We start from the raw sequence: 27,464 nt of genomic DNA, 5'->3' as shown, positions 1-27,464 counted from the left end.
TTCATGGAAAATATATTTTATTTTAGCTCTGATTTTTTTCTATAATTAGAGATATAATTGTAAACTTGAAATTTCATATCACTTGGTTTAGTTCACGTTGAAAGAAAGCTTTCTTGAACTAATTGTTGTTCTGAGGTTCTGATCATATTGTTAATTGACATCAACGACAAAATCTGCTTCTACTTCAACATTGCACGATGAGGCACATAAGGAAAAAATTATCTTTAAAACCAGCTACATATAAATTGCATATCTAATTTACATCTTGTTATGCTCTCAGGTACAGGGTTCGATGAGGAGTCAGCTGTTCTTGGTGCAGGAAGAGAATTTGCACTAATGAAAACTGCTAGTGGAAAGGTATTAGAAATATTTCATTATTGATATTAAATTGCATAAATAATATGCTACCAGATCTTGTTATGGAAATTAGAGTTGATATATTGGTTTGGAAAAAGATTCATTTCTGCTTCTAAAAATATATTCTACTGTACATTGGCAGTTGGCTATAGTTTATATATATTTGCTTTCACTGTGATGTAGAAAAGACAAACCAATAAGATTAAGTAGTGTTCATATAGCAATTTAATTTTTTTATAACCCTCTCTTAAAGAAAATTATAGCAACAAAAATTACTGGATTATTCATTCATTAACCAAATGTCATATGTTCACATTTTTTCAGTCCTATCAAAATTAATTACTAAATTACAAGTAAAGCCTATATGTTCTTACTTAGTATGTTTGTGTAGTTGAATGTATACAAAACTTGCCTTAAAATTTACTCTCTAACTTTGTCATCTACTTAATTTCAGTTTTGTTAAAGCAGCTTCTGGCTTTTCTAAGTGAAAAGTGCTCCTCAGCTGGAATCCAAAGGAATGTCTAGAGTTATTGCTGGGTTATAGAGAGGGAAGGGCCATAAAATGATGTTTTTGCTTTAACAGGAGGTGGCACTATTAGTTATAGCAGTGGATCTCAACGTATTTATCATTGTGGGTTGCATATGCAGCCCACAATGTGTTATGTGGGCCGCAGGTTGAGAACCAGTGCCCCCCTGCCCAGAGACTCCTCAACAGGTGGGTCCAGGAGCAGAGCCCTGGGTGTGGGGCCGGGCAGCTGGACTTCACTCCTGCTGCCCAGGATTGGGCAGCCTAAAACCTGGAGCTGCTGTAGCACTCCCATAAACCCCTGGTTCCTAGCGCCCCCCACCGCCTCACTGCCCAGAGTGCGCCCTGTCCCCCAAACCTGCCCAGAGACCCACTATCCCGCACCCTGCCCCCCGCGGCACTCACTAGCCCCGTGCTGGCAGGAGTGCTCCAGCAGGCTTCCTGACACTGTCCCCCTCTTAGCCAGCCCTGCCGCCTTTTAGATCAAAGCGACAAATTTTGAGGTTTTTTTTTAGCACACAACTGTGTGCTAATTGGGCCGCTGGTTGAGAACCGCTGAGTTATAGTGTTGCATAGTAATTGTAAATGGATTGTTTTACATTCTTGCATATAAGTTTGACATATTTTTCTTAATGAGTAGCTAAGAAACAGCCTTTAGACCCTAAACTTTCTAAGCTGTGCTATCAAATTTTTTTTGTCATAATTTAGGTTTTGTGTTTACCAAAAAAAAAAAGGGTGGGGTAGCGGTGGAGGAGACTTTACAAAGCATACAGTGGATCAAATGCTTCCCAGTGCGGAAGTTCTGTGCAACGTCCTTTTCACCACTAAATTGGTTAGTAGAGCTTTTGTCCAGATGCTTTCTGGACTGGTGAGTCTCACTCAATAAGTTTAGACATGTTTTCATGAAACTTTTTTACATGTGAATGAAAGCAGGTTTTTTATAGATTGGAATTTTAAACAGTTTTGTAATGGTGGAATTCCATATACTACTTTTTTACTTTTTAGTTCTTGTGAGGTATCACAATGATCAGTTTATCTTCAATCCAAATTGGATGAAGTGAAGAAAAGAAACAACACAGATGGTGAAAAGTAAATTAAACTTAAAAAATTCTCTTCAGTTTTAAAAAGCTTTTTTGTTTACTTAATTTGTAAAATTTAGTAACTCAAAGTGGATTTCAACGTGAATAGTTCAATTTTTTGTACCTTGTCAGTGCCCCTTTTAAGGAAGCAATATTAATGCAGATTTTTTTTTGGAATACTATTTTTTTTAAAGAGGCTGGTATTTTTAAATGGGAATCCTGAGGAACTCAGTGAGAACTATTTAGTTAAAATTGTATGTCTAAAATCAACCTTATTATGAGGTTGCAGTCTTCTTGTTATTTTTATTTTATTTTATTTTATTTTGCTTGAATTGTTTATCTACAAGCCCTAGATACTTCTACAGACCTCCTTTATGCTGCGTGGTCCTCCACAAGTTCTTAACAGGTTGCTTGTTGCTGTATATTTAGAGTTTAAACCTGATACTTTCTCTTGTACCCTCAGTTGGCTTAAGCCTATTCCTAGTGGTTAGGAAGGTTAGCTCAGCTCAGTGGAAACTATATTTTCACTTTTCTCAGAGATATGCTGCATATTAGTTGATATCTGTGATCTAACTGGAAAAGTCAGCCGGGGAAAACATTTTATCTTGGTTACAGTTTGTATGACCTTGTGTATTACCTATTGTGATTTTCCCATTTGGACAACTGTTTAGATTTTTTTCGCGGCTGTTCATATCGAACAGTTTAGGGAGATATTTTATTTCCCTAAGATCAGAGTTCTGCTTTTGGCACGGTAGTTTGAACCTATGACAATGGGCATAAAACTTACAAATCCAAATTGTGTCTGAGTTACAATAAGAGTTGCAGAGTAGCAGCTGTGTTTGTCTGTATTCACAAAAAGAAAAGGAGTACTTTGGCACCTAGTCTCTAAGGTGCCACAAGTACTCCTTTTCTTTTTATAATAAGGTTTAACCATGTAAAAATAGAAGTTGCTCAATCTGGAATCTTTTCAAATGAAGGAGATTGCAAATGAATTTGAAGTGGTTCTCTTTCAAATGTACAAAATCCTTTTCAAACCAAACGTGGTAGTTTTCATAGCTCTGCTTCTCTGTAGTATTATGTTTGATTTACTGACAACCCTGATCATCTTCAAGAGTGCTGCATGAGGTTTTACATTCTCTAAGAAAGTTAAACTTTGGAGACAAAACAAGTTCAGAGACACTCTGATGATATTGTCTAACATCTTATGAGACATTGGAGATAAAGGTTTCTAAACGACAAACATAATCAATGGTGCTGTACGTGATATGTCAGCAAAAAATTGGCCCCATGTTTTGTGGTGGTTTATCAATAATATACATGATGATTACTGTGGTATAGTAACAAACATTCACCTTTAATTTACTCTTCCACAGTGGTTGTAGGTATTTACTGAAAATGAATGTTTTAACATAATGTGTATATTGAAATCCACACAAAGTATCGTATCCAATGATATGTCAGTGTATGGATTCTTTGAGTACTGCAGTATTTTGGTCAGTTTCATTTTTTGAATCCCATATTTACAAGAATGCAACTCTTTTCTATCAAATGTTTTTTAAAAAAAATTCCTGGAATCCGTTTTTTCTCCTTTGTTCAACATTTTCAGGATTGGGATTATATCAAAAAGTAGCACTATGATACTGTTAGGAAGGTAGATTTCAAAATAAAATAAACTAGTCAAAAAGATCCTGAAGTACAAAGTGAGGAAATCAAAATCCTTAGAGTGAGTGTGGAGATCATTTAGGAAAATCATCATAATCAGTTATGCACATTCCCTTTTAAACAAAATAAAACAAAGTAGAAAAAGCTCAGTATGATTAAAGGGCAAGTTAGAGAGGTTATTTGATGCTAGTCTTCAGAAAATAACCATCCAGTGTTTAACTTTTCTTTTCTAATTGATAAACTAGGAAAGAAGTTTCTGACATCACTGGCAATATCTGAATCCCTGTTGATCAGGCTTCAAGTTAGGGCAGGGTAGAGAGACGATTCTTGTTGCTCTAATGGAGAACTTCAATGTCTCTGTTTAAAAAAAATAACATAAGAGGAACTACACCTTCCAAAACACTCTGTGTAGTATTTGACACTGCTAATCATAAAATATTTCCTGACCTTCCAAAAACCTGCAGAGATTAATGGAAATGCCCTGAAAAAGTTTGAATTCTTCTCAGACCAAACCCAGAAGGTTGTGTATACTCTATCTCCATGGCCTTTAACTTCAGGGTACCATAATGCTCAGAATTCTGCTATGTATATCTGAAACCATGGGAATAGCTGGTAAAACAGATGCTGAGATGTGAGTGCTACACAGACAACAAGCAGCTGTGCAGCCATCACCTTTACATCAAATGCAAATAGCACAATCTCTACCTTTTGCAATGCGTCGCTGAAATCAGTAAGTGATCAAAGAGTAGATGAATAAAGTCTGGTAAGAACCATCTCTGGGTGCTGGAGCTAGAGGTGTAATTTCTAGCTCAGGTAGATATATCTGCATTAACTCTGATAGAACCAATAAAGAAGCAAAAATTATTCTTCATAACATTGCCTTCATGCAGCCCTGCTGGAGGAGCTGCATAATCCATGCTGTTGTAGGTTTTTTGAGTAGTACTTGGTAGGAGGTGTGACAGGGTTGGGCCAGATGGCTACAGGAGAGTAATAGAAGGCAGATATATTAGCCCCAGGTTAAGTAGGTCCCTTTTCCCTTGGTAAGGTAACAGGGAAGGTTCCAGTACAATCAGGAACCTTCTGGAGACAATTAAGACAGGCTGATTAGAACACCTGCAGCCAATCAAGAAGCTGCTAGAATCAATTAAGGCAGGCTAATCAGGGCACCTGGGTTTAAAAAGGAGCTCACTTCAGTTTGTGGTGCATGTGTAAGGAGCTGGGAGCAAGAGGCGCTAGGAGCTGAGAGTGAGAAAGCATACTGTTGGAGGACTGAGGAGTACAAGCATTATCAGACACCAGGAGGAAGGTCCTATGGTGAGGATAAAGAAGGTGTTGGGAGGAGGTCATGGGGAAGTAGCCTAGGGAGTTGTAGCTGTCGCTCAGCTGTTCCAGGAGGCACTCTACACAGCTACATTCCACAGGGCCCTGGGCTGGAACCCAGAGTAGAGGGTGGGTCCGGGTTCCCTCCCCTCCCTCCCAAACCTCCTAACTCCTGGTCAGACACAGGAGGAGTTGACCTGGACTGTGGGTTCACGAAAACGGCCAAACTAAGGGCTGCCGTGAAGCTCCAAGGAGGGAAAATCCACCAATAAGTGCAAGACCACCGAGGTAGAGGAGGAACTTTGTCACAGGTGGTTTACATATGCATGATCTTCACATTCTACAATCCATTTATTGCCAGAATAGTATGCCACCCCCCACCAAATCTCACTGTACTACCTGTAAATTGCTCTTTATAATTCAGCTGGAGTTTTATTAGAACCAGGAGTCCTAGTTTTCTGTGATTTTTTTTTAAAAAAAAACCAACCAAACAAAAGAAAACCCAAATTCTCTAATTAAAAAAAAAATTGCCTTTTTTCCGCTATTAAAATGAAACGCTGAACTTTAGTTTCCTTAGCCACAATATATACAGGTATTAGTTGAACACAATGTTTTATTGATATATTTACAATTTTTAAGCAAGCTTGAAACCACCAATGCCATTAGTCGTCATAAAATAAAATTAATGGAATGAGCTAGTCACAGTGCATTGTTTCTTTACTATTGTCAATGGTCCTGCTGTTTCAGCCTCTTGTTTTCATTTTTTTTTTCCATTCAGTTTTAGTGCTTTCCATGTGTTCTACAAATGTCAGCCTTCGACTGTAAGCTACAGCCTTGCTGCATACAGTACAGAACAGCACATTGCCACCAATGTGAAATTTGTCCAGGTCAAACTCATTGACACTGTCTTTAGGGGTTTCAGAGTAGCAGCCGTGTTAGTCTGTATTCACAAAAAGGTGCCACCAGTACTCCTTTTCTTTTTGTCTTTAGGGGTGATTTTTAAAGTTTTCAACAACTTTTTATAACTTTAACTGTGTCTGGAGGCTGAAGTGAAATTTGAGATGTGCATCCATGTTCTGTTCCTTCTTATTGCTTGTGGCTGGAGTCGGAGCTCTGTATGTGGTTGTGGTCTCAGAACTTTGCATTTAATCTTAGCCTACTTTTATTATATGTAGTTAGTGTTAGTTGCTATGTAGCGTTCCTGGTGATGCCCTCATCTGGGTTTAAACATTGCCGTTCATGTGGAGGAATGATCTCGAACAGCAACCCCACATGTGGTGCTTGCTTTTTCTTGGTAAGACGCACCTTAAAGAGCATAGATCATTTAAGGAGAGGACTCGCGTTGCACGGGAGCTTTGCCTCAAGCAGCACCTGCTTGAACAGGCCATGTGACATGACCTGGTACTGAGGCCCTCCTTGGTCCGGAGAGCACCCTTGGAGAGCGCTGCTGTCTCTTGTTCTGGGGCAGGTGCCTCTCTGAAGAGACTCAGGAGCCTTTCTCTGTCATCTGTGCCAAAGAAGAGGTCTCATAAGACCAATTATGATGGCTCCAGGTTGTGGGGCAACTCCTTTGCTCCCCCAGAAAGAGCTCAGACTGATGGAGGGCTGGCTCTGGTGCACATGATGCCCAGATACCTTTGGCTCTTCCCTAGTACTGAGTAGGGATGTCATAACCCCAATACCATTGTTTCGGTTCTGGTCTCCAGATGTTCATTGAGTCCGGTACTGACAAGGGCGAGGCCTTACAAATCCACTGCATCAAAGTACCAGACTGTGGTTGAAATTCCCTGTCTTTCATGCCCATCCTCATTGCTGGTCAAAGATTTTACAAGTCAAGCACCTTCGATAGCCCCTCTAAAGGCCACCAATCATTGGGCCCCTTGGTATTGTACCCAAGATTCTTCTCCCCTGGTGGCTGGGATGGGTATGCTACCAGAATCAGTACCGGGGATCTCGGTACTGGGACCATCCGTGGCCCCGCTTTAATTGATGCCACAGCTGCTTCCATGGCAACTGTCACCACCCTCAGCATTGATGCACTTGGGTGCACAGGGACTGATGCTGCCTGCGGCACCAGCATGGTTGGTACTGATGGTACCGCCTTCATTGAGGGCACCGATGCCAGACTCATTTTGGGCAACAGATGAATTGATTTTTCTTTTGGCTCCCTTGGGAGTTGCTCCATCCATGACTTTGAGATCACAGGATGCTTCTGCTTCCAAGTTGGGGTCATCCTTCTCCTGCTCTGCTTTGCCTGCCAGTAGACCAGTATGGCTGCCACGGTTGACATATGCCCTGGGACCAGGATGGAGGTCCCTGGCCTGGCACCTACTAGCCACCAGTGTCCTATCCATATCAGTGGCTACTTTGGAGACCGTGGGATGCTCTTTGTTAGTGGAGATCTTGCTCCTGGTCCTGTTCAAAGGGAAGATTGACAATGGTGGCTGCAGATCAGCTGCAAGCTCAGACATCGGTGGTTTTCCTCCCTGAAGAGCTGCTGGAGTCCTTCTGTCCGGGTATGTCATTCCAGGAGCAAGAGCTGGTTTGGCTCAGCCAAGAGCCTAGTCCTCATCTCCAGATGATGCAGTGTTGCCTGGTTTGTCCTCCCCTTCTGGAAGACTTTATGGCATACCAGGACCTCTTACACTGTGTAGCTGCATTCTTCTGCATCCAGGCAGTGTTTCTCCAGGAGAACACACACACAATGGTGGACATTCTGCAGCCATCTGTTCCTGAGAGAGTGGCCCTCTGGATAATGTGCTCTTAGAGACAGTGAGAGCTCTGTGGAGTACATTGGCCTCAGTACCACTGGTAGCTAAGCGCATGGAGAAGCTCTGTTTTGCTCCTGTGCAGGGATTTTAAGGGTTCTGTTCCCATCTGTCCCTGAATTCTCTGGCTGTAATGGCAATGAATGACAGCGCCTGACAGGGTAAATTCAAGCCCATCTTAAGGATAGAAACTCCAAGCAGTTGGACTTTTGGGCTATACCTTATCGTCCCAACAGATCAACAAGCTTTGCTGTCCACATTTGATTTTCTCAACTGGTCAGCAGTGTCCAAGTGTGTGGACCAGTTACTCAAGGGCTTGCGTGAGGAATTTAGGGTGTTTGTCACAGAAGGCTGGTTTGTGACCAAGATATCACTGCAGTCTCCCCTTGATGTACTTCAGCCAGGGTGATGGCCTCTGTGGTTACTCTGAGGAGAGCTTCCTGGCTGCAAAACTCTGGGATCATTTTGGATGTCCAGCAAGCCATTGAGGACTTGCCTTTTGACATCCAGACCTAGTTCTTGGACAAGACTGACACTTTTTGCACTCCGTTAAGGATTCCAAGGCTACCTGGAGGTCCTTTGGGGCGTATATACAGCCCATGCAGAGATGCTACTATGGGGTTCAGCAACAGGAAGCAGGGCAACTACCCCAGAAAGAGGGATAGGTCTCACAAAAGGAATCACTCAGGTTCAGGGTTCAGTCAGTCCATGCCTTCACTTGGCACTTGCTAAGCAGCCATTTTAAGTGCTTGGTCCAGAGCACTGTTCTAATTATTGCTTTACGCTCTTTGTCCCCATGTTCCTTTGGGGACAGACTGTCCCATTTTTACAACGTGTGGGACTTGATTACCTCTGACAGCTATGTTCTAGACACTGTCAGATGGAGCTATGCCATCCAGTTCCTTTACACATGCCATCCGTATCCCCCTATTCCTCTTCAAGGACCCGTCTCATGAAACACTGCTCATTAAGCAAGTCAGCCCTCTGCTGACGTTGGGAGAGGTGTAGGAAGTTCTGCTAGAACGTTGGGGCCATGGCTTCTACTCCTGGTACTTCCTAATACCAAAACCCAAGGACGGGATAAGATCTATATTTGACTTTCGTGGCCTCAACATACTCATCAAATACATGAAGTTCAGCATAGTCAGTCTATTGGCTTTCTTCCCCGCGCTGTCTCAGAATGACTGGTTAGTTGCTTTGGATCTCAGGATGCTTACTTTCATATGGCGATTCTAACGAATCACAGGAAATTTTCTTTGGTTTGTGGTAGGAGAACATTTAGCCTCTTTTCTGCCCCCTGACTTTTCATCAAATGCATTGCTGTGATCATGGCATATCTCAGGAGGAAAGGAATCCATATCTTTCTGTACTTGACAATTGGTTACTGAGGGGCGGCTCTAGAGAGGAGGTTCTCGCCAATGTCACTATCATGTTGTCTGTGCTCCACCAACTGGGGTTCATTTTAAATGCCAGAAAGTCATCGTTGGTTCCCACTCAGAAAATTGAGTTCATTGGGGCCCTGTTAGATTCCACAAGGTCGAGAGCGTTCTTCCAACTAGCTGTTTCCAGGCAATTCAACAGCTCTGCCTCAGTCTGTAATCTCAGCCCTCCACGACAGTCAGGATGTCTCTGAGCCTGTTGGGACATAGGTGATCTAGTTAGCCAGGTTATACTTTCACCCTCTTCATATGTGGCCTCAGGATGGTCTACTGCCCTGCCTTACATTCTCTGGATAGATTGGATAGACTCCACTAGTCATAGACTCCTTGAGCTTTTGGGCATCCGCATGCAATGTGTACTGAAGAGTCCCCTTCGCTCAGCCTTCTCCAACCAACTTTAGTTACTAATGCTTCCCTTTTGGTGGGGGGAGGGAGGAAGGGAGGGAGGATGCATCTGGACTCAGTGTGTGCAGAGCCAGGGGTTGGAACAGGAAACCTCGCTCCATATCAACATTTGGGCCATCCACAATGCATGTTGTGCCTTCCGGGACCGTATCAGGGACTCAGTGGTTCACATACTCCCCAATAATACCACTGCGATGTGAACAAAGGAGGAGGAGCACTTTTCAGGTTACTATGCCCAGAGGCCATCAACCTGTGGCAATTCTGCATCAAAGAAGACATCCCTACAGTAGCAGTCCACTTGCTGGAGATGCAGAATTGTCTTGTGAACCATTTCAGCAGGTTTTTCTCCGTGAGCCATGAGTGGTCCCTGACAGCGAATGTCCTCAAGGTTGTTTTTGCGATCTGGGACATCCCCATGATTGACCTTTTTGTGATGAGAAAAGACAAAAAGTGGTGCCAGTTCTGTTTTTTGGGGGGGCTCAGCCCGGGCTCCCTCTCAGATACTTTCCACTGCAGCATGTGGTTGACTCTGTTGTACACCTTTCGCCCTATTCTGATCATTCCTCAGGGCATCCTCAAGTTCAAGGTGGATCGGGGCAAGCTCATCCTAATTGTTGTGGTGTGGCTGAAACAGTGCTGGTTCACATATCTCCTCGTTCAAGGCTCCCATACCTCTTCGTCTCTGTCCTGACCTGCTCACTCGGAACTATGGCCGTCCTGTGATCAGCTCCATGCACCTCATGGCATGGCTGCTGCATGGCTGAATGAAGAGGTAGAACGGTGCTTGGCGTCTGTCCAACATGTGCTACTCAACAGTAGGAAGTCCTCCACTAGGACAGCCTACTTAGTGAAGTGGAAGAGGTTCTCAGTTTGCGGTTCTTGGTCTGCGGGACTCAACCAACAGGGACTCCCATCTAGGACATCTTGGACTACCTACTACATCTTTAGAAATCAGGGCTGACCCTCAGTTCACTGAGTGCATTTGGCAGCAATATCTGTGTTTCATCCCCTTCTTTAGGGGAAATCAGTTCTTTCCAATACTACCGTGATAAGATTTCTGAAAGGGCTTCTTCACTTACATTGTCAGGTCCGAAAGCGAGTCCCATTGTGGGACCAAAATGCAGTTCTGACCCTCCATTTGAGCCCCTTGCATTCTGTCTGTTGCCCCTCCTGTCTTCTCCTGTCAGAAAACTGCATTCTTGATAACTATTACATCTGCAAGGAGGGTGGGTCAGTTGCAGGCCCCGATGGTGGGCCCTTCTTACGTGCATTTCTCCAGGGAGAAATAATGCTTTGGCCACGCCCAAAGTTTTTTCCAGGATGATCTGAGTTTCATCTGAAATCAGGTGGTATATTTATCTGTGTGTTTTTCCTTAAAACGCATTTCTTCCCAGAGGAACAGCTCCTCCATATGTTGAATGTCAAGCAGTGTCTAACCTTTCATTTGAACAGGACTGAATTGTTTCATACTTTGCCCCACTGTTCGTTTCATATGCGGACCTCACAAAAGGGTCAAAGGTCTCTGCACAGACCATCTCTAGATGGATAACCTCTTGCTCCAAGACTGTGTATGAGAGCTTCAGCTATGCCTTCTCAGCTGATACAAACTCATTTGATGAGAACACAAGCAACGCTGATAGCATTCCTCAGTGATGTTTCCATATTGCTTGTGAGTGAGCTAAGGCCTTGTCTACACTACAGGAAAGTCGATCTAAGCTACGCAATTTGAGTTACGTGAGTAGCGTAACTCAAGTCAATATAGCTTAGATCTACTTACCACGAGGTCCACACTACGCGATGTCGACTGAAGACACTCTCCTGTTGACTCCCCTTACTCTTCTCGATCCGGTGGAGTATAGGAGTCAACGGGAGAGCGATCTGTAGTCGATTTAACGGGTCTTCTAAATCTACCACCGATGCATCGATAGCTGCATATCGATCCCCTGATAAGTGTAGACAAGCCCGAAATGGCGTATATGTCTACATCAACTCCAAGAAGGAGGAACGGTTACTTACTGTAACTGTGGTTCTTTGAGATGTGATGCAGATGTGTATTCCATGACCCACTCTCCATCATAGTCTGTTCTTGAGCTTTTGGTGCAAAGGAACTGAGAGGGGGTTGGGGCAGTGTCACCTCATATAGCCACAGCCAGGACATGGGAGTGCTGCCCCTTTACAGGTACTGTCCGACTCCAGTGTGCTAGGTGTGGCACACCTAAGTTGAATACATGTCTGCATCACATCTCCAAAAAACAGTTACAGTAAATAACCATTACTTCCTCTTGCCTTTTGATGTTCCATGAATCAAGTGAGTCTGTAAAAGAACTGTCTATGCCACTAAGAATGGCACTTAAAGGGTATGATGCCTGCAGTGCTGTCTCAAAGAAGTGACCAAAAGTACTGCAAACCTGCTTCAGAGCCTGCTGCCTCAAGAGGTAGTATGAGAGTCTGAAAGGTAAAAAGTAAATACTTACTTGGGTAGAATAGATTTAGCCTGTAGAATTAATTCCCATAAGATATTGAAGACCAAACCTTGGTGGAATTCATAAAGGGAATAGGCATATGGATATTTCAGTCCTAACATATGGGTATAAAAGCTGGAAATCCCCTAAAGCTACAGACAGACATCTGAATGCCTTCCAAAGCAAAATACCTCAAAAACACTACTTTCATCAGTGGAATGAGTCTATAACAAATGCCAAGTTTTTTCGGAGTTCAGCAACCCTTTATGCCAATGTTATCCAGAAAAGAAGATGGAAATATAGGGGTATATGTAAAGAATAAAGCCAGAATAGCTGCCATGATGGGTGTGCTATTGAGAAGCTGGAGGAATATGCAAAAGGGGTGGATTGAAAGAATGCCTCCACTGAGTGCTACTCAGAGGCAAAACCTATGGGATTTAACAACACAGAGGGTATGTGAAGAGTGGCCCAGGATAGACCGCTTAAGTGACAGGTAATTGTGTGGGAAGTATTCAGAGATTCAGATATGGAGAAGAGTATGTTACATAGGATATATTTTTGAATGAACTTCTATTTCTTGTAGAATAAACTAATAACTAAGTCGATGGGGTTTAAGAAGAAATGTCCTCTGTGGGCAGGTCATTTCATAATTGTGCACTGTAAGGTCTCTTGTAACTTGGTACTGGTTATTGCTGCAGACAGGCTACTGGGACCAGATGCAACAGTGGTCTGATTTGGTATTGCAATTCTTATCATAGGAATCATAGGGAGATTAGAGTTAGAAGAAGCCTCAGGAGGTCATCTAGTCCAACCCACTGCTCAAAGCAGGACCAGCCCCAACTAAATCATCCCAGCCAGGGCTTTGTCAAGCTGGGCCTTAAAAACCTCGAAGGATGGAGATTCCACCACCTCCCCTGGTAACGCATTCCAGTGCTTCACCACCCTTCTAGTGAAATAGTTTTTCCTACTATCAACTAGACCTCCTCCCCATTGCTTCTTGTTCTGTCCTATGTTTCTAAAAAAAGTGGAGTTTTTGGTATTGGATGATGATTAAATTGATATGTTTTTAAAAGCAATGTTCAGACTGACACTTCTTAATTTAACTCATTTTACCAGTGTTTTAGCATGTTCCTTATACTAGATCATGACACCAAGTATCAAAAGTACAATATATATTAACATATTGAGTAACTGGATAAGTTAAAGAATGTGTTTTTTATTTTGATTTTCCTTGGTCTTTTTGCTTTGTAAGCATACTTTCTGTTAATCTGCTCCTGTAATCAAATGAATCCTCATGTAGTTTTGGGTGCATTAATGCATAATTAACTATCAAAAGTTTTTTGAGCAAACAAAGGAAGAGAGCTATGGCATAGAGTATCTTGGGGGAAAAAATGCATATTTCTCTTGTATTCCATTTCACCTTGCTGAGGTCATAGCTGGAAATAAGTCCAGTTTTGGTTGTCATTTATAGTAAACTTTTCTAAGGTCATTATTAAGACTAATTTTTAACTTATTTACCATTAAATCATCAAATGGGAAAAATCTTTGAACCCCTTTATTTTGAATCTTGCTTTTATTAGCTACAGTTATTGTTTCATTTTAAGTATTATGACACAATAGGAAAACAATATAACACTTTCTTTCAGATTTATTATACTGGCAAATATCAGAGCCTGGGAATCAAACAAGGTGGTCCTTCAGCAGGAAAATGGGTTGAACTGCCAATCACGAAATCTCCGAAGATTATCCAGTTCTCAGTTGGACATGATGGTTCACATGCCTTACTTGTTGCAGAGGATGGAAGTATATTCTTTACAGGCTCTGCTAGTAAAGGAGAAGATGGTGAATCAAGTAGGTTTTACTATTATATTAATGGCTTAATATAGAATTAGTACTTGTAAATTACACCAGTAAAATCAACATTAACCAGTCCTTAAGATGTGAAAGGAAAAATGGGTAGATTACGAGAGCAATGCACGGGCATATCATCAACATGCTTGTGCACATTATCTGCAAGTAAACACAAGTTTGTGTTTGAACCCAGCAACTAACATAAGTTATGTTCACAAGCATGTTAGTCTTTAAGGTGCCACCGGACTCTTCATTGTTCACAAGCAAGAATATTAGTGCTTCCTCATGCACAAATGTTGGAAAACAAGGAAATGCAGAGTTAAGAGATACTTTCTACACAACCTTAACACTGGCCTCTTTGATCCCAGCTCTTAAGAGACCCTCAGGATTATGTTTACACTTGGAGCTTTGGTGTGATTCACAGCTCACAGACATGCTTGTGCTAGCTCTCATTGAGCTATCACACTAAAACCAGTAGAGTAGCATGGGCAACAGTGACTGGTGGCATGGGCTAGCTGTGCTGAATGCATACCCACTGTGCTCATATGGGTTTATGGCTGCGCTGCCTCTTAACTCTTCCTGTGCTACCTAGGCGACACTATTTTTTGCGTGCTATCTCAATGAGAGCTAATATGAGTATGTCTAATTGAACTGGGAATCAGACCCCCAGCTCCAAGTGTAGATATACTCTGAGAGATCCCTGAACCGTAACCCCCTGTTAGCTTCTGCAAACCATCAGCAAGTCATCTTGGGATCACTGGTGCTAGATAGAGTGCAATGAAGGTCCACTGGACTCTAAATTGGAGTGTTGATTTGGAGTTGTATTGGAACAGAGAAGATGATGGGTTTGATTAGGGAAGGGATTAGGATTCTGTTAAATTCTTGCTTTTGATTGATATTCCCACTTGATTAGTTAAGGTTGTTTGACCATTTTGGGTCGGAAGAGTTATCTTAACTCTATATTTCTTGGTTTTACAACATTTATATTTTCTTATAATGCTATTGTTGTAAGGGTTGTAGGAGGATGCCTTACCTCTATTTTACAGCAGAGTAACAGTTCTGCTATAGTTAAGGTTAAGACCTGCTTTTCTGTTTTAAAGCTTGGCTGTTCTAAGTGCTCTGGAATTTGCATAATTAATCATTTTGTCTTGAAATTTGCTGTGCCTCATGGGGTCTTGGGGTATGGTCAGTGATCCAAAGTTGGAACCATTTGACTAAGTGATTCAAGAGATACAGCCCTTCGGGGGAAAAACAGTTTTTCTTAAAATTGATGCTTTCTGAAGGGCAGAAATCTGAAGTAAAAGAGCAGAAATACTGCTCCAGTTAAACGCTATGAAAGGGGGATTTTTATTTTGGGGAAATATAATCAGAGTATAGTAGAATATTCAGAAAGCTTCGAAACTATTTTTTTGAATATAAAATGAACTCCACAAGCAAATGCTTGCCTGGAGGGGAGGATGATTATGGATGGAAAAGTAGGTAGGACTAGGGGGAGAGAGGCATTTGTATCAGATGATGTGGAGGAGATGGGTACTACTAGGTGGAGGGGGACACTTGGATGGGGATTATGGGGGTAAGGTGATGGGTGGACTGGGAGATAATGGGATAGGGGTACCTGTCAGCCCCATGTTCACCTCCTGTGTGTGTGCCATGATCTGGAGGTCCCCAACCAATCTACAGGGGTGTGATCTGCCTATTGTTTCCACTCTTCCCCGCCATGTGAGCCAGGTTCTGAAAGGGACTTGTCTATCTGGGGTGGTCTGAGCCCCTCTCCTTCCCCACTGCTCCCCCCGGTGGTCTGATCCCTGCCCCATGTGAGTGCCAGCATGTGGGGGGTCCTGCCCATCTAAGGGTCTTCCCCTTCCCCCCCCCCCCGCTTGACTCCTCATGTGAGCCAAGTTGGGTGGGGAGGGGGGAAGCTTGCCTTTCTCGGAGTGTCTGCCTCTCTCCCTAGCCCTTCCTCCATATGTGAGACAAGATATGGGTAAGCTCTGTCCTTCTGGGTGAGGAGTTTAAACAGGCATGCTTGGAACGTTCACCAAGAATACACCGAGACTGAGATCAGTATCTGAAAAAATGGGCGAGCTTGATACCTTATCAAAACTCTTCAGTCCTAGTGAAGGGGGAAGGGAATATTCACTGACATGACTGGAATAGTTTACATGTCTCAGAATTATTGTTTCAGGCTGTACTCATCTCCATGGGATATTCTTTCAGCAGAGAACTTCTCATTGAGCTGAATGGGTCACTTAACACGTCCCTGAGCCATTTATGCTGCTGATCCATGTGTAGAGCTCCAGAAATCATATAGTAGTATAATGGAGTACCAGCTCTGTTCTAGGTAACATTGGAGAGCCCTTCCTGTTTAAACAATAAATCTTCAAAATTTAAAATTTGCATGCATACAAATTGTCTTCACAGTTATGCCTCATGGGAGTGCAAGCTAGGGTTAGTGATCTAAATGTGGGATCATTTGATACAGCCCTCAGGGAAAAAAAAAATCATTTCATTAAGTTCATATCCTAGCAACTTTGAATTTTTGAAACCCACCTTGTGCAGAAATCTGAGAATCAACTGTAAACACTTGGGGAAAAATCTGCCTCTGTCACAGGGTCTGTGTGTGTGTGTGTGTGTGTGTGTGTGTGTGTGTGTTAAGAAATAAGAGTACAGCAGAATATTCAGAAGGCATTGAAAATATTTTTGAAAAGATAAATTACACATGCAAATACTCGGTGGGAGGGAAACTATCATATATTAAAACTGTCAAGATTTTGGGGCATAGACAATGGATGAGATTTCTCTCATTGTCCTTCTTAGCAACTATATATTGCAAATGTTTCAAAACACAGCCATTTTCACCATTCCGCTATAACAGAATGTACAGGAGTAGGGAGGAACACTGAGGAATCACATAGTAGTCGTGTGACCTAGTGGAAGACTGAGACTATTCCCATCTCTGCCACTGGTCTTCTTCATGACCTTGGGCAAGTCACGTCACCTCTCTGTGCCTTAGTTTCCCATATGTAAAATTGGGGTAATGTTGTAAAGTTCTTTGAGATCTAATAATGAAAAGCACTGTATAAAAGCTAGGTCTCTTGATTATTACCTCGCCACAGTAGCATAACCGCTTCAGACCTAGATGAGAACTGTCTAAATGGACCACCAACTCCTATAATAAACATTTTTCTAAATTTCCGGGTTTTCAGAAGTTTGAGTTTTGCTGAACTTGATGTTTTGGAGGTGCAAGCTGTCACGGGGCAACCTTAGCTCTGCATTAATAAAGTTTGTTACCATTTAATTTCCTGAGTTTCTGATGCTTGAGTTTTAAGATTTAAATTCTTGTGTTCTGGAAAGGTATGAGGAGTAGAGGGAGGTGCTAAGTGACGACAACCTAAATTCCATGTTAAAGAAGTTGTTAGGCCGTGAATTTTTTGAGAAAGTTGAGGTATTGAGTAGCGCAGTCTTTGGGGGCAATTATGGGATGAATGGGTGCTCTGGGGAGGTTTCCTGACCATTTCTCAGCCGCTAAACTACTAACTGGAGGTAACACTAGGAAGTAGTGGGAGCCCCAAACTGCAGGGCTGTACCAATTAGATCAGCTATTGGTGCTGAATACTAGATGAACTCAGTGGCAGTCCATTAATATAATTTTAGTGGATACTGCCCAGGGTTTAGGTGGGGTCCATAGAATTGATTCACATAAAACTCATCAGAGAAGTCAAGCAAATAGAGAATTTGAATTCATGCTTCATGCTTTGGGGTATAGGCACCTCTGAACCATGGGGGTGTGACTGTGGACAGGTTATTCACTCAGCCTCTCAGTAACTGAGGTTTTCCTTGAGGAGCTGGTGTTGAATCTGACTGGAGTGGTGCCTGAGTAGTTTCCCAAGGCTCAGCTCTTCCTGGTCTCTGCCCAATGTGCCTGTGGTATCCCCCGAGTTTCCTTATTCTCAGCTCTTCCCAGTCTCAGTTCTGTGTGATCTGCACTAAGCATGTCCATTTTTAGCTCCCCATCCTAGTTTCAGTGGTGAGTGTCTGTGGCTGGCACTGAACATGCCAACTCTCAACTACCCACCCCACCCCAGTTTCTTTACTTGTCCGATTCCTCTTTATTTGAAAACTTAAAACCAAGTAATTTGGAGAAGGAACTCTGTGACCATATGACCTCAAATTTGCACCACAAAGTCTGACCCGTACTCTGATGTGGCTTAGCTATTTTCAAATCAATCTGTCTATTTGTATTCCTTTTAAAGCATTTTGAAAACAAAGTTTTGCTCACCTTAACTGTGAAGTCACTACAGCACTTCCATAATAAAGTGATAGTAAAATTAGATTTCTAAACAGAGGTTGCTAGGCTATTGATTAATAAAGGAACAGTGTAAACTGTTTTAATTTTCATATCCAGATGATTGAGTACAGAATACCACCTTTTGGCCTTCTGCCACCCATCTGACTGTCTATGGTCCATTCAAAGAGCAGCTGCTAAGATCATCTGATCTGACTATGCAAACTTAGGCTATCTACACTGCGCACTTTACAACGGCGCAGCTGTCCCATTGTAAGGTAAGCAGAGTAGCTGCTCTTTGTCACTGGGAGAGAGGTCTCCCAGTGACCAAATAAAACCACCCCCACTGAGGGGTGGTGACTTTGATGGAAGAGTGAAAAAGCACTGTCCACACTGGTGCTTTCCGTTGTTAAAACTTTTTTCATTCAGGGGTGTGGTTTTTCATGGAAGTGCAGTGTAGACATGGCCTTAGTCTAGTTCTAGTCTGAATGGTGACTCTCTAAAAATGGCATTGTCGAGTTCTGTGTTTGTGTCTTTGACTTCATATCTGATATGCTTAGTTCACAAATAAGGGTACCTCTATACTGCAGTGAAAAAAACTTGTGGCACCGAGTCTAATAGCCCAGGTTAGTTGATTCAGGCTTTCAGGGTTTAGGCTGCATGGCTAAAAATTGTAGTGTAGATGTTCAGGCATGGGTTGGAGCTAGGCTCTGAGACCTGGCCCCCTTGCAGGGTTTCCGAGTGTGGGGTCCAGTGGATTTGGTGGGATTAAGAGTCCCCAACATTTTCCCTTGTGGTTCAGGTGGCAACAGAAAGGGGCCCTAAAACTTTGGTGGCAAAGTTAGGAGACAGTTGAGAGGTTTAAAACTAAACTGCAGTTGCAACCTTGATTTTGCTGAATGTGTCTATAGGAAGCTTTTAAAATTATTAGATATATATTTATGATGTAAAATATGACACTGTTTAAAATTTACTTGCAATTTCTAGGTTTTATGAACAATTACATGAAATCTTAACAGTAATATCGTTGTCGGTTGGCTTTCATTGGGGCTTTATCATGTTATAATTTTAGCTAAAATATTTATAGTTGTACTAATTCTATTAAGGAAGCTAATATTGTGGCTTCTATTGAAGTTTAATGAGACTTAAATGGGAACATGATCACGTCTTGATCTGATAGATTACTGGAAGATTTAAAAACTTTTAAACCAAGATTTTAAAATAATAAAAATCCGGTCTGCAGACTTACTGTGATACAAATGACTTCAGCTTTTGCTTATGCATCTTTTCAGTTTCAGACAAAAAAAACTTTTGTGAGCAAGTATTGCTTTTTAGGATCACTTATTGTTATATCGAGTATAAACAAACCAATTAAAGAAGCCTTGCAGAGTCGTCATAAAAATGTCAGCCTAGGCACAGATTTTGCTTGCCTACCATTCCACTAATGATAAAGTTAATGGTATTTTACAAAAACATCCAAAAAATTACTTTCAGTGGGAGAATCAGCAAACAGACTCTTGTAGAGAGAGTCTAAGGAAATGTTATTGTATTATGAAGCAAATGTTCATAGTTTAGCTGGTGAAAACCTTATTTTCTTCTTGCCCTCACTTCTTGGTGAAACGTATTATTTATAAAATACTTCTCTTCTTTTAAAGCTAAAAGCAGACGACAGTCAAAACCCTATAAGCCTAAAAAGATCATTAAAATGGAAGGAAAGATTGTAGTATATACAGCATGCAATAATGGGAGCAGTTCTGTCATTTCAAAAGACGGAGAACTCTATATGTTTGGAAAAGATGCCATTTACTCTGATAGCACAAGTAAGTTGATATTTATTTAAAGCCAAATAATGCCAGTTAAGTACAGATGTAAGAGAGACATGTCTTTAACATATGGTTTGGTTGCATTTATTCAGCGTTGACACGTCAGTTTAAATGAAATGTTAGAGAAATTTTTGTTCCAATTCGATTATAATTCTGTATGAAATCACTTTATAAAAAAACTTTGTATATTTATTGTATTGACTTGGCAGATTAGTTATGATTGTTCTTCTCTCCTTCCTTTTTCTTCACTACCTGTGACCTTGTCTACACTACAGATGCCTACAGCAGCACAGCTACAGCACTATGGTGGTTGTGTAGACGCTTGTTACAGTGAATGAAGGGTTTTTTTTCCCCCATAGCTGTAGTTAGACCACCACCTTGAGAGGTGGCAGGTAGGTCGACAGAAGAATTCTTCCAGTGACCTAGTGGATATCTATACTGGGGCTTTATGTCAATTTAACTACGTTTCTCAGGTGTGAATTTTTTACACCACTACATGACATAACTAGGTCAACCTAAGCTTTAGGTGTAGACCAGGCATGTGTTTTACTAACTCCAATATTCTACCATTCTCCCGATTAAAAAATTAAATGTTTTTTAGTAGTACTTGTGATATAGTGAATGTCTGATCCAGAGAGAGAGTGCTGTTCATCATCCAAATGTTTTATGTCTCACAGGTTTAGTAACAGATTTGAAAGGCCATTTTGTGACTCAGGTGGCTATGGGCAAAGCTCATTCATGTGTGTTAATGAAGAATGGAGAGGTTTGGACATTTGGTGTGAATAATAAAGGACAATGTGGACGAGACACAGGTTCCATGAGCCAGGGAGGAAAAGGTGAGCTGCTTGTTTTTAGAAAACAACAAGAATAAAAATGTAGCTAAACTTTTTTTCAAATTGTGTTAGAAACAGTATATTCTTCAAGTGATGGTCCCTATTGTATTCTATGGAGGGTTATGTGCATGAGCCTGGTGTCAGAACTTTTGAAAGTAGTACTGTTTGGTGGTCCGCACATACGCCCTAAGCAGCCTTGTGGTTTCGCCTGAGGCGATAAAGGGTGCATGGTTCAAGTTGGAGCTTTTACTCTGTCCTTGTGATGCACTTTCCAAAACTTTTCTAAATATCCTTAATACTGTTCATAGTTTAGATTGATTATTTTGTTCTGTATTCCCTTTTTTATTTTTGTTTTGAATTTTTCCTTTTATACCAGATTTAGGACTTGGGATGCCACTTTTGCAGTGTTAGTCACCAAACGCTCCCCAGGCCTGGGTACTGGATTTTTCTGAAGCCTCTGGGGTTCAAAATATGTGCTTCCTGCCCTCACTCATTTTCCATCAGCTTGGGGGAAACCCACATCATGTCAAGGTGCAGTATCTATCTCTCTTTTCCTGCCTGTTCTCAAGAGAATTGGACCCTCCACTTCAGGAAACACCTTATGGAGACTGCCATGGAACTGTCATTGGATCTCGGCTGGGGAATCGCCCCGTACATTTGTCCTGAACAGGTGAAGAGTGCTTCTCCTGCCATCAGGCTCCGCTGGTATCAGTGCTAAGGACCCTGCGCTGGGCCTACCTATGAACCAAGGAAGCATGTGCATACATAGCAGTAAGTCTTCCTCCAAGTCTAAGGATTCGGCACTGTCCATAAGTTCTATCCATGAAGGAGCCACATGTTCCAAGTCTCACAAGACCGAATAACAACCACATCAGTTGCTGGATCCGCTTTTACTGATCATAGATCCTGTGACTTGTGGCCCCGCTGGCATCCTGGGAAACATCAGTCTCCAGACAGGTGCAGTTCCTGATACTGGCTTCTTCAATGGAACGGATACCATTGACCCCCACAGGAGACATGGAAGCACTCCAGATCCCCATCTGGTGTTTGTACTAGAGGGACTACAGTCTCAACGGGCCCAGATTTGATCACCAAGTTGATGGGACCCTTCCCCCGCTATGTTCCTGACACCTCTGTTTCCTATAGCACCGGCATTTGGCAGGATTTATGATTCGGACAATACAGATGTCTGACATGGTCTACTGCTCCTGTTCTGGAAGCACAACTACTGGAAGATTCCAGTGGTGCTGTGGCAGTTCCCCACCTTGCCTGACACTCAGAATTGGTATCCAGGACTCCTGCATCTCATCACCACAACTCTCATCAGGTAGGCGTTCCAACATGACACCAGATGACGCACCAATTAACCCCTACTCCAATGGTACCAATGGAGCTGGAGAGGTATCCTTTATCTTCTTCAGATGCAGCCACTTGTTCAGTCCCCTCCTCTCCATCGGACTGTCATAAGTTCCAAGAATGACTGTGGAGAATATCCAATGCCCTGGTGATCCCATTATAGGAAGTACAAGACAGTCAACACCAGCTACTTGACAATTTACACACTTTGGTACCAGCGAGGGTGGCCCTACTAATCAGTGAGGCCATCCTCCAACCCCAGCCACATGAACACCTTCCCCAAAAGGGGCTGAAAAAAGGTATTCTGTTCCCACCAAACAGTCAGAGTTCCTGTTCTCTTATCCTCCCCTAAACTCATTGGTCATCCAGGTGGCTTTACAACAGCCCTGCTCCAGCCCATCCGACAGAGAGGGTAAGAGACTAGATGTCATGGGCAGAAAGGTCTTCTCCTTGTCAGGACTCCAACTTAATATTTCAAATTACTTAGCCCTGATGGCAAAGTATGATTTTATTAACTATGGGCAATTGGCTGAGTTCGCAGTTAAGCTGCCTTTGCAAGATTGGATGGTTCCAGGCAGTTATGCAGGAGGGGAAGTTACTCACTCACCAGGCCATGTTACAGGCTGCAGTGGACTCCTCAGTCACAACTTCCTGTGTCTTGGCAATGGGGATTGACATGAGGATGGAATCCTGGTTACATTCCTTTGGCTTCCCCAGGGAGGTACAGAACACTATAGACCTCCCATTTGACAGATTGCACTTCTTCAGTCAGATTTGACAGATTACACTTCTTCACTCCCTAAAGGACTGTAGAGCCACTCTAAGATCTCTGAGTATTTACACACCAGGACTAAGAGGAAATTCTACCTCCTGCCCCTATCACGTCGTTACAGGGTCTCACAACTATACCATTAACATACCTGACAGGTTTCAGAGTAGCTGCCGTGTTAGTCTGTATTCGCAAAAAGAAAAGGAGTACTTGTGGCACCTTAGAGACTAACAAATTTATTAGAGCATAAGCTTTCGTGAGCTACAGCTCACTGCATCCGATGAAGTGAGCTGTAGCTCACGAAAGCTTATGCTCTAATAAACTTGTTAGTCTCTAAGGTGCCACAAGTACTCCTTTTCTATTAACATACCTATGAGGCTTCTCAAAAGCGCTGTAAGGTTCACAGACCACATCTGCCTATGTCGAATGCCAGTCGTCTACTCAGTTCATCCAATTGTCGCGTAAGCGGTATTTCTGAGTGTCTTTAGAGAGACGTCAGCCACTTCATACACAAATGTCCATCCTGTCTACCACCTTCAGGGGCTGTCTCAAACTCTTTTTGCCGGCATGGAAAAGAATAGCAATGGACAAATAGGTCCTAGATATTATCCAGGGTGGCTACGTCATAGAGTTTACAGTGGTGCCCTCATCTCACCCTCCTCTGCGGTTCACGTACATGGAACACCCATGCAATGATCTCTTCCAGCTAGAGGTTTACTCCCCATTGCAGAGGGGAGCTGTGGAACTAATCCCAGACCCCTTTCATGGAACAGGGTTCTACTCGAGCTACTTTCAAGTCTCCAAAAAGAATGAAGGATGGGGACCAATATTGGATCTTCAGCACCTCAACCGTTGCATTTCCAAATGAAAAGTCCATATGGTCACACTTGCATAAGGAAACTAATTTATTTGGTGATCTCTAACTCTTGGATTTCTGCCAAAATCTGCTTTTCTCTCTTGGGACAAATGGCCATCTGCATGTATGTCATGCTGTTTGCATGCTTACACCTGTGCTGCCTTCAACTCTGGCTGCAGAGGATCTACTCCCCCATGCACCAGCTGATGAACGCTCTGCTCCACATGCCACCAGAAGTTCTCTCCTCTCCTCACTACAATGGTGGATGAGTCTGCTCGGGAATTACCTCCCTCCTGTCCTCGTCCACCGTTAAAATCATAACAGATGCATCCCGCCGGGACAACTACATGACACAAAGTATCTGGACAACACGGGAGGCTAGAATGCACATAAACATATTGGAACTCTGGGCAATACTTTGTGTGGCAGGGTTCCTGCCAGCCATCCAGGACTGGTACGTTATTCTCGTGTCAGACAACATCACCATGGTCTTCTATGTAAATAAGCAATGGGAAAACGAGATCCAAATCCTATGTACAGAAGCCATATGCCTATGGGAACACCACATTCTTCTGATAGTAGCCTACCTACTGGGCACTCAGAAAAAGATTAATGCAGAAACTTTGCAACTGACCATGAATGGGAATTGCACGACTCTGTAATCATGGGCATCTTTGACTGGAATCCCAGTGAGGGATCTTTTTGCATCCCACAACACCACCAAATGCACCCAGTATCGTTCAAGAGGAGGAATTGGAGCCCAATCACAGGGGGATGCCCCAGGGGGACCCCTAGTCAGACGACTGGTTGGACTGCACAAACTATGCCTCCTCCCTCTTACCCTTCCTACCATGAGTAATCCACAAGGTCAGACCAGAGAAAGCAACAACCATCCTGATAGCCCCCTTCTGACTTTGCCAATTCTCCTTTGCATGTAGAAGCAACCTCCACTCATGAGAATCTCCAAATGGGTTTCTGGGTGCATTATGTGCTGTTATCAGTTATCAGGATGAACCCCACCTGAAGGGATTTGGGCCCATTCTGTGGCAGCTCAAGCAGAAACTACACCTGCACTCCACAACATACCCCTCGCAGACACGTGCATGTTGGCCACATGGAGTTAGGTATATACCTTCTCCATACACTGTGCTCTAGTGTATGATTCTGCGACAGATGGGTCATTCGGAGCAACAGTCCTTCATTCCACAGTCTCTTTGTAGCATCCTCCCACATACCCTCAGTAGAATACAATCGTCACTTCTTCGTCACTTGAAGAAGAAAACGAAGTTATTTACCTGTAATTGGAGGCTCTTTGAAATGCGTGGTCCGTATCTGTATTCCGAACCCACCCTTCTTCTCTGCTGCAGATCTAACAGATCTGCAGAAGAAAAGGAACTGGAGGTGCTGGTGGCCACTGCACCCTTTATCACCTCAGGCGAAACCATGAGGCAGAACAGAGTGCGTGTGCAGACTGCCAAACAGTCCTACTTTCAAGAGCTCCAGCTCTGGGCGCGTGTATGCACATAACCCTCGGTGGAATTCAGATAGAGACCACATCTTGAAGAACCTCCAGTTACAGGTAAGTAACTTTGTTATTCCTATTGTAGAGTTTACATTTGGAGCATATTATAGTATGACAAGCCAAGAAAGTATAGCACTTCAATGTTGTCTGTCTCTGTCTCTCTGTTAGTATTGCTACATAGTTGACTTTTAGACTTTATTAATATTCTTCTGTTAAACTAATTCATTAGATGTTTTCATTTTGCCTTTTGGTAACTGTGTATTGCCATAATATAAAATGTCTCAGATGCTTTTCTTTTAACAGTGGTCCCAAGGCATTTATTGTTTCTTAGATACCTTCTTTCCACTTACATTTACAAAGAGGGTATTTACATTTTACAGTACATTTTACAAATATAGCTGAAAGGATTAGTTGACCCAGAGGATTTTTTTAAGTGATCTACTACAAATATTAAGAATGAAAAAATGCATAGAATGTCCTGTTTCATACTAGATCTCATTTCTCTCCTCATGTTTAGTTCTTTCCTCATGTATATCCTTGTATTACAACCACATTTTGCTTTTTACCTTCCTTTTTGACTATTTTTATTATCTCCTGTTCCTGCCACACTATTTAATTTTTTTCTTCTTTTCCAACACCATTTGATCCTCAAGCTTCTTATTCCTAAACTTCTTCCCCTTCTATATTTTTTTTAGCCTTCAAAAAGATATTTTTCTTTCACTTCCTTTTCCTCTCTTCAGAACTCTTGCATTTTTGAGTATTTTCAATATAAACACTTCCGAACATACCATTTTGATATATTTCACTTTGTGCCACTTCCAATAATCAGTGCCTTTGGTATGGCATTTCCGCCTGTAATTAACATATTTAGTGATCACTATTGCATTTCAGATTATCATAGCAACTCTTATAATTAATTTAAAAACGATCACTGTACCAAAAGAGAGACCAGGGTTTCAGTGACATTATCATATGATCGAGCGGTTGGGGAAGCAATGAGAGACTGCTGAATTGGAATTAATTTGCAAACTGGATACAATTAACTTAGGCTTGAATAGAGACTGGCAGTGGATGGGTCATTACTCAAAGTAAAACTATTGCCCCTTGTTTATTTCCCCTCCTACTGTTCTTGTAAAGTGCTGGAAATGGCCCACCTTGATTATACTACAAAAGGTCGCCCCTCCCCGCTCCCGCTGGTAATAGCTCACCTTTCCTGACCACTCTTGTTACAATCTGTATGGTAACACCCATTGTTTCATGTTCTCGGTGTATATAAAATCTCCCCACTATATTTTCCACTGTATGCATCCGATGAAGTGAGCTGTAGCTCACAAAAGCTTATGCTCTAATAAATTTGTTAGTCTCTAAGGTGTCACGAGTACTCCTTTTTCTTTTTACAGTTACAGACTAACACGGCTGCTACTCTGAAACCTGAGTAGTTCCTGTATTTGAAGAGGTTATTTTAAGGAAGTGTATCCCAGGACACTGATTTGTTTGGGGCTGGGGTGGGGAAATCTATTTTCCAATGAGCTCTATTTGTTAGTGTGTCAGTTAAGTTTGTCAAAAATTTTGTTTATACTGGGCATGCTGCAACCCTTGTCCTGGGGCTGAGCAGGATGTTCCCTGCAATTGTTGCTCCCAGGTACTGTGGCTCCAGGCCTGGGAACTGAGAGCAGGGAGAGACCAGTCTCTTCTGTGCTTTCAGTGCTCCTGCTGCTGGCTCTCAAGCAGCATAGATGAAGAGGAGGAAGCTGCATGACTGAAATGCAAAGGGGTGAGATACTGGGCCAGAGTGGAGGAGTAGATTGGAACAAGGAACCTTAGGGTGAGAAGCAGAGACTGTGACATGGGGAAGGGTGAAGACAAATCAGATGATGAACTGTGTGAGACGAGCTGGTTGGGCAAGGAGCCAGGTGAGGGAGAGTGGTATTGGGAGCTGGGGTGGAAGACCGAATTGGACAAGGACAACCCTGGGACTGGCTGGGAGACCGGTAGGGATGATGAGTCAGATAGGATGAAGTCTGGGGCTAACTAGATGGAGAGACTGGGATGAGAAGGTGGGGAATCCTCTCACTGAATGAGACAGGAGGTTTATGGAAAAAATAGAATGCGATCATATGCTCAAATAAATTTGTTAGTCTCTAAGGTGCC

General features: G+C 42.5%; 1 protein-coding gene across 26 annotated transcripts in view; it reads left to right on the top strand.

Annotated features, from left to right (window-relative positions):
* The window catches only part of MYCBP2 (MYC binding protein 2), a 444,438-nt gene that overhangs the window by 102,054 nt on the left and 314,920 nt on the right, over positions 1-27,464 (top strand). For all 26 annotated transcript variants that reach the window (XM_038370114.2, XM_043504638.1, XM_043504632.1 and 23 more), the window contains exons 11-14: positions 281-357; positions 13,665-13,869; positions 19,810-19,974; positions 20,655-20,813. In XM_038370114.2, coding sequence (XP_038226042.1) covers positions 281-357; positions 13,665-13,869; positions 19,810-19,974; positions 20,655-20,813 — 606 coding nt within the window. The remainder of the gene's footprint in view (positions 1-280; positions 358-13,664; positions 13,870-19,809; positions 19,975-20,654; positions 20,814-27,464) is intronic.

The sequence above is a fragment of the Dermochelys coriacea genome, chromosome 1 (genome assembly GCF_009764565.3).
Source record: "Dermochelys coriacea isolate rDerCor1 chromosome 1, rDerCor1.pri.v4, whole genome shotgun sequence".
NCBI classification, from domain to species: Eukaryota; Metazoa; Chordata; order Testudines; family Dermochelyidae; genus Dermochelys; species Dermochelys coriacea.
The sequence above is the reverse complement of the archived record's forward strand: the minus strand, read 5'-3'. Positions and strand labels throughout refer to the sequence as shown.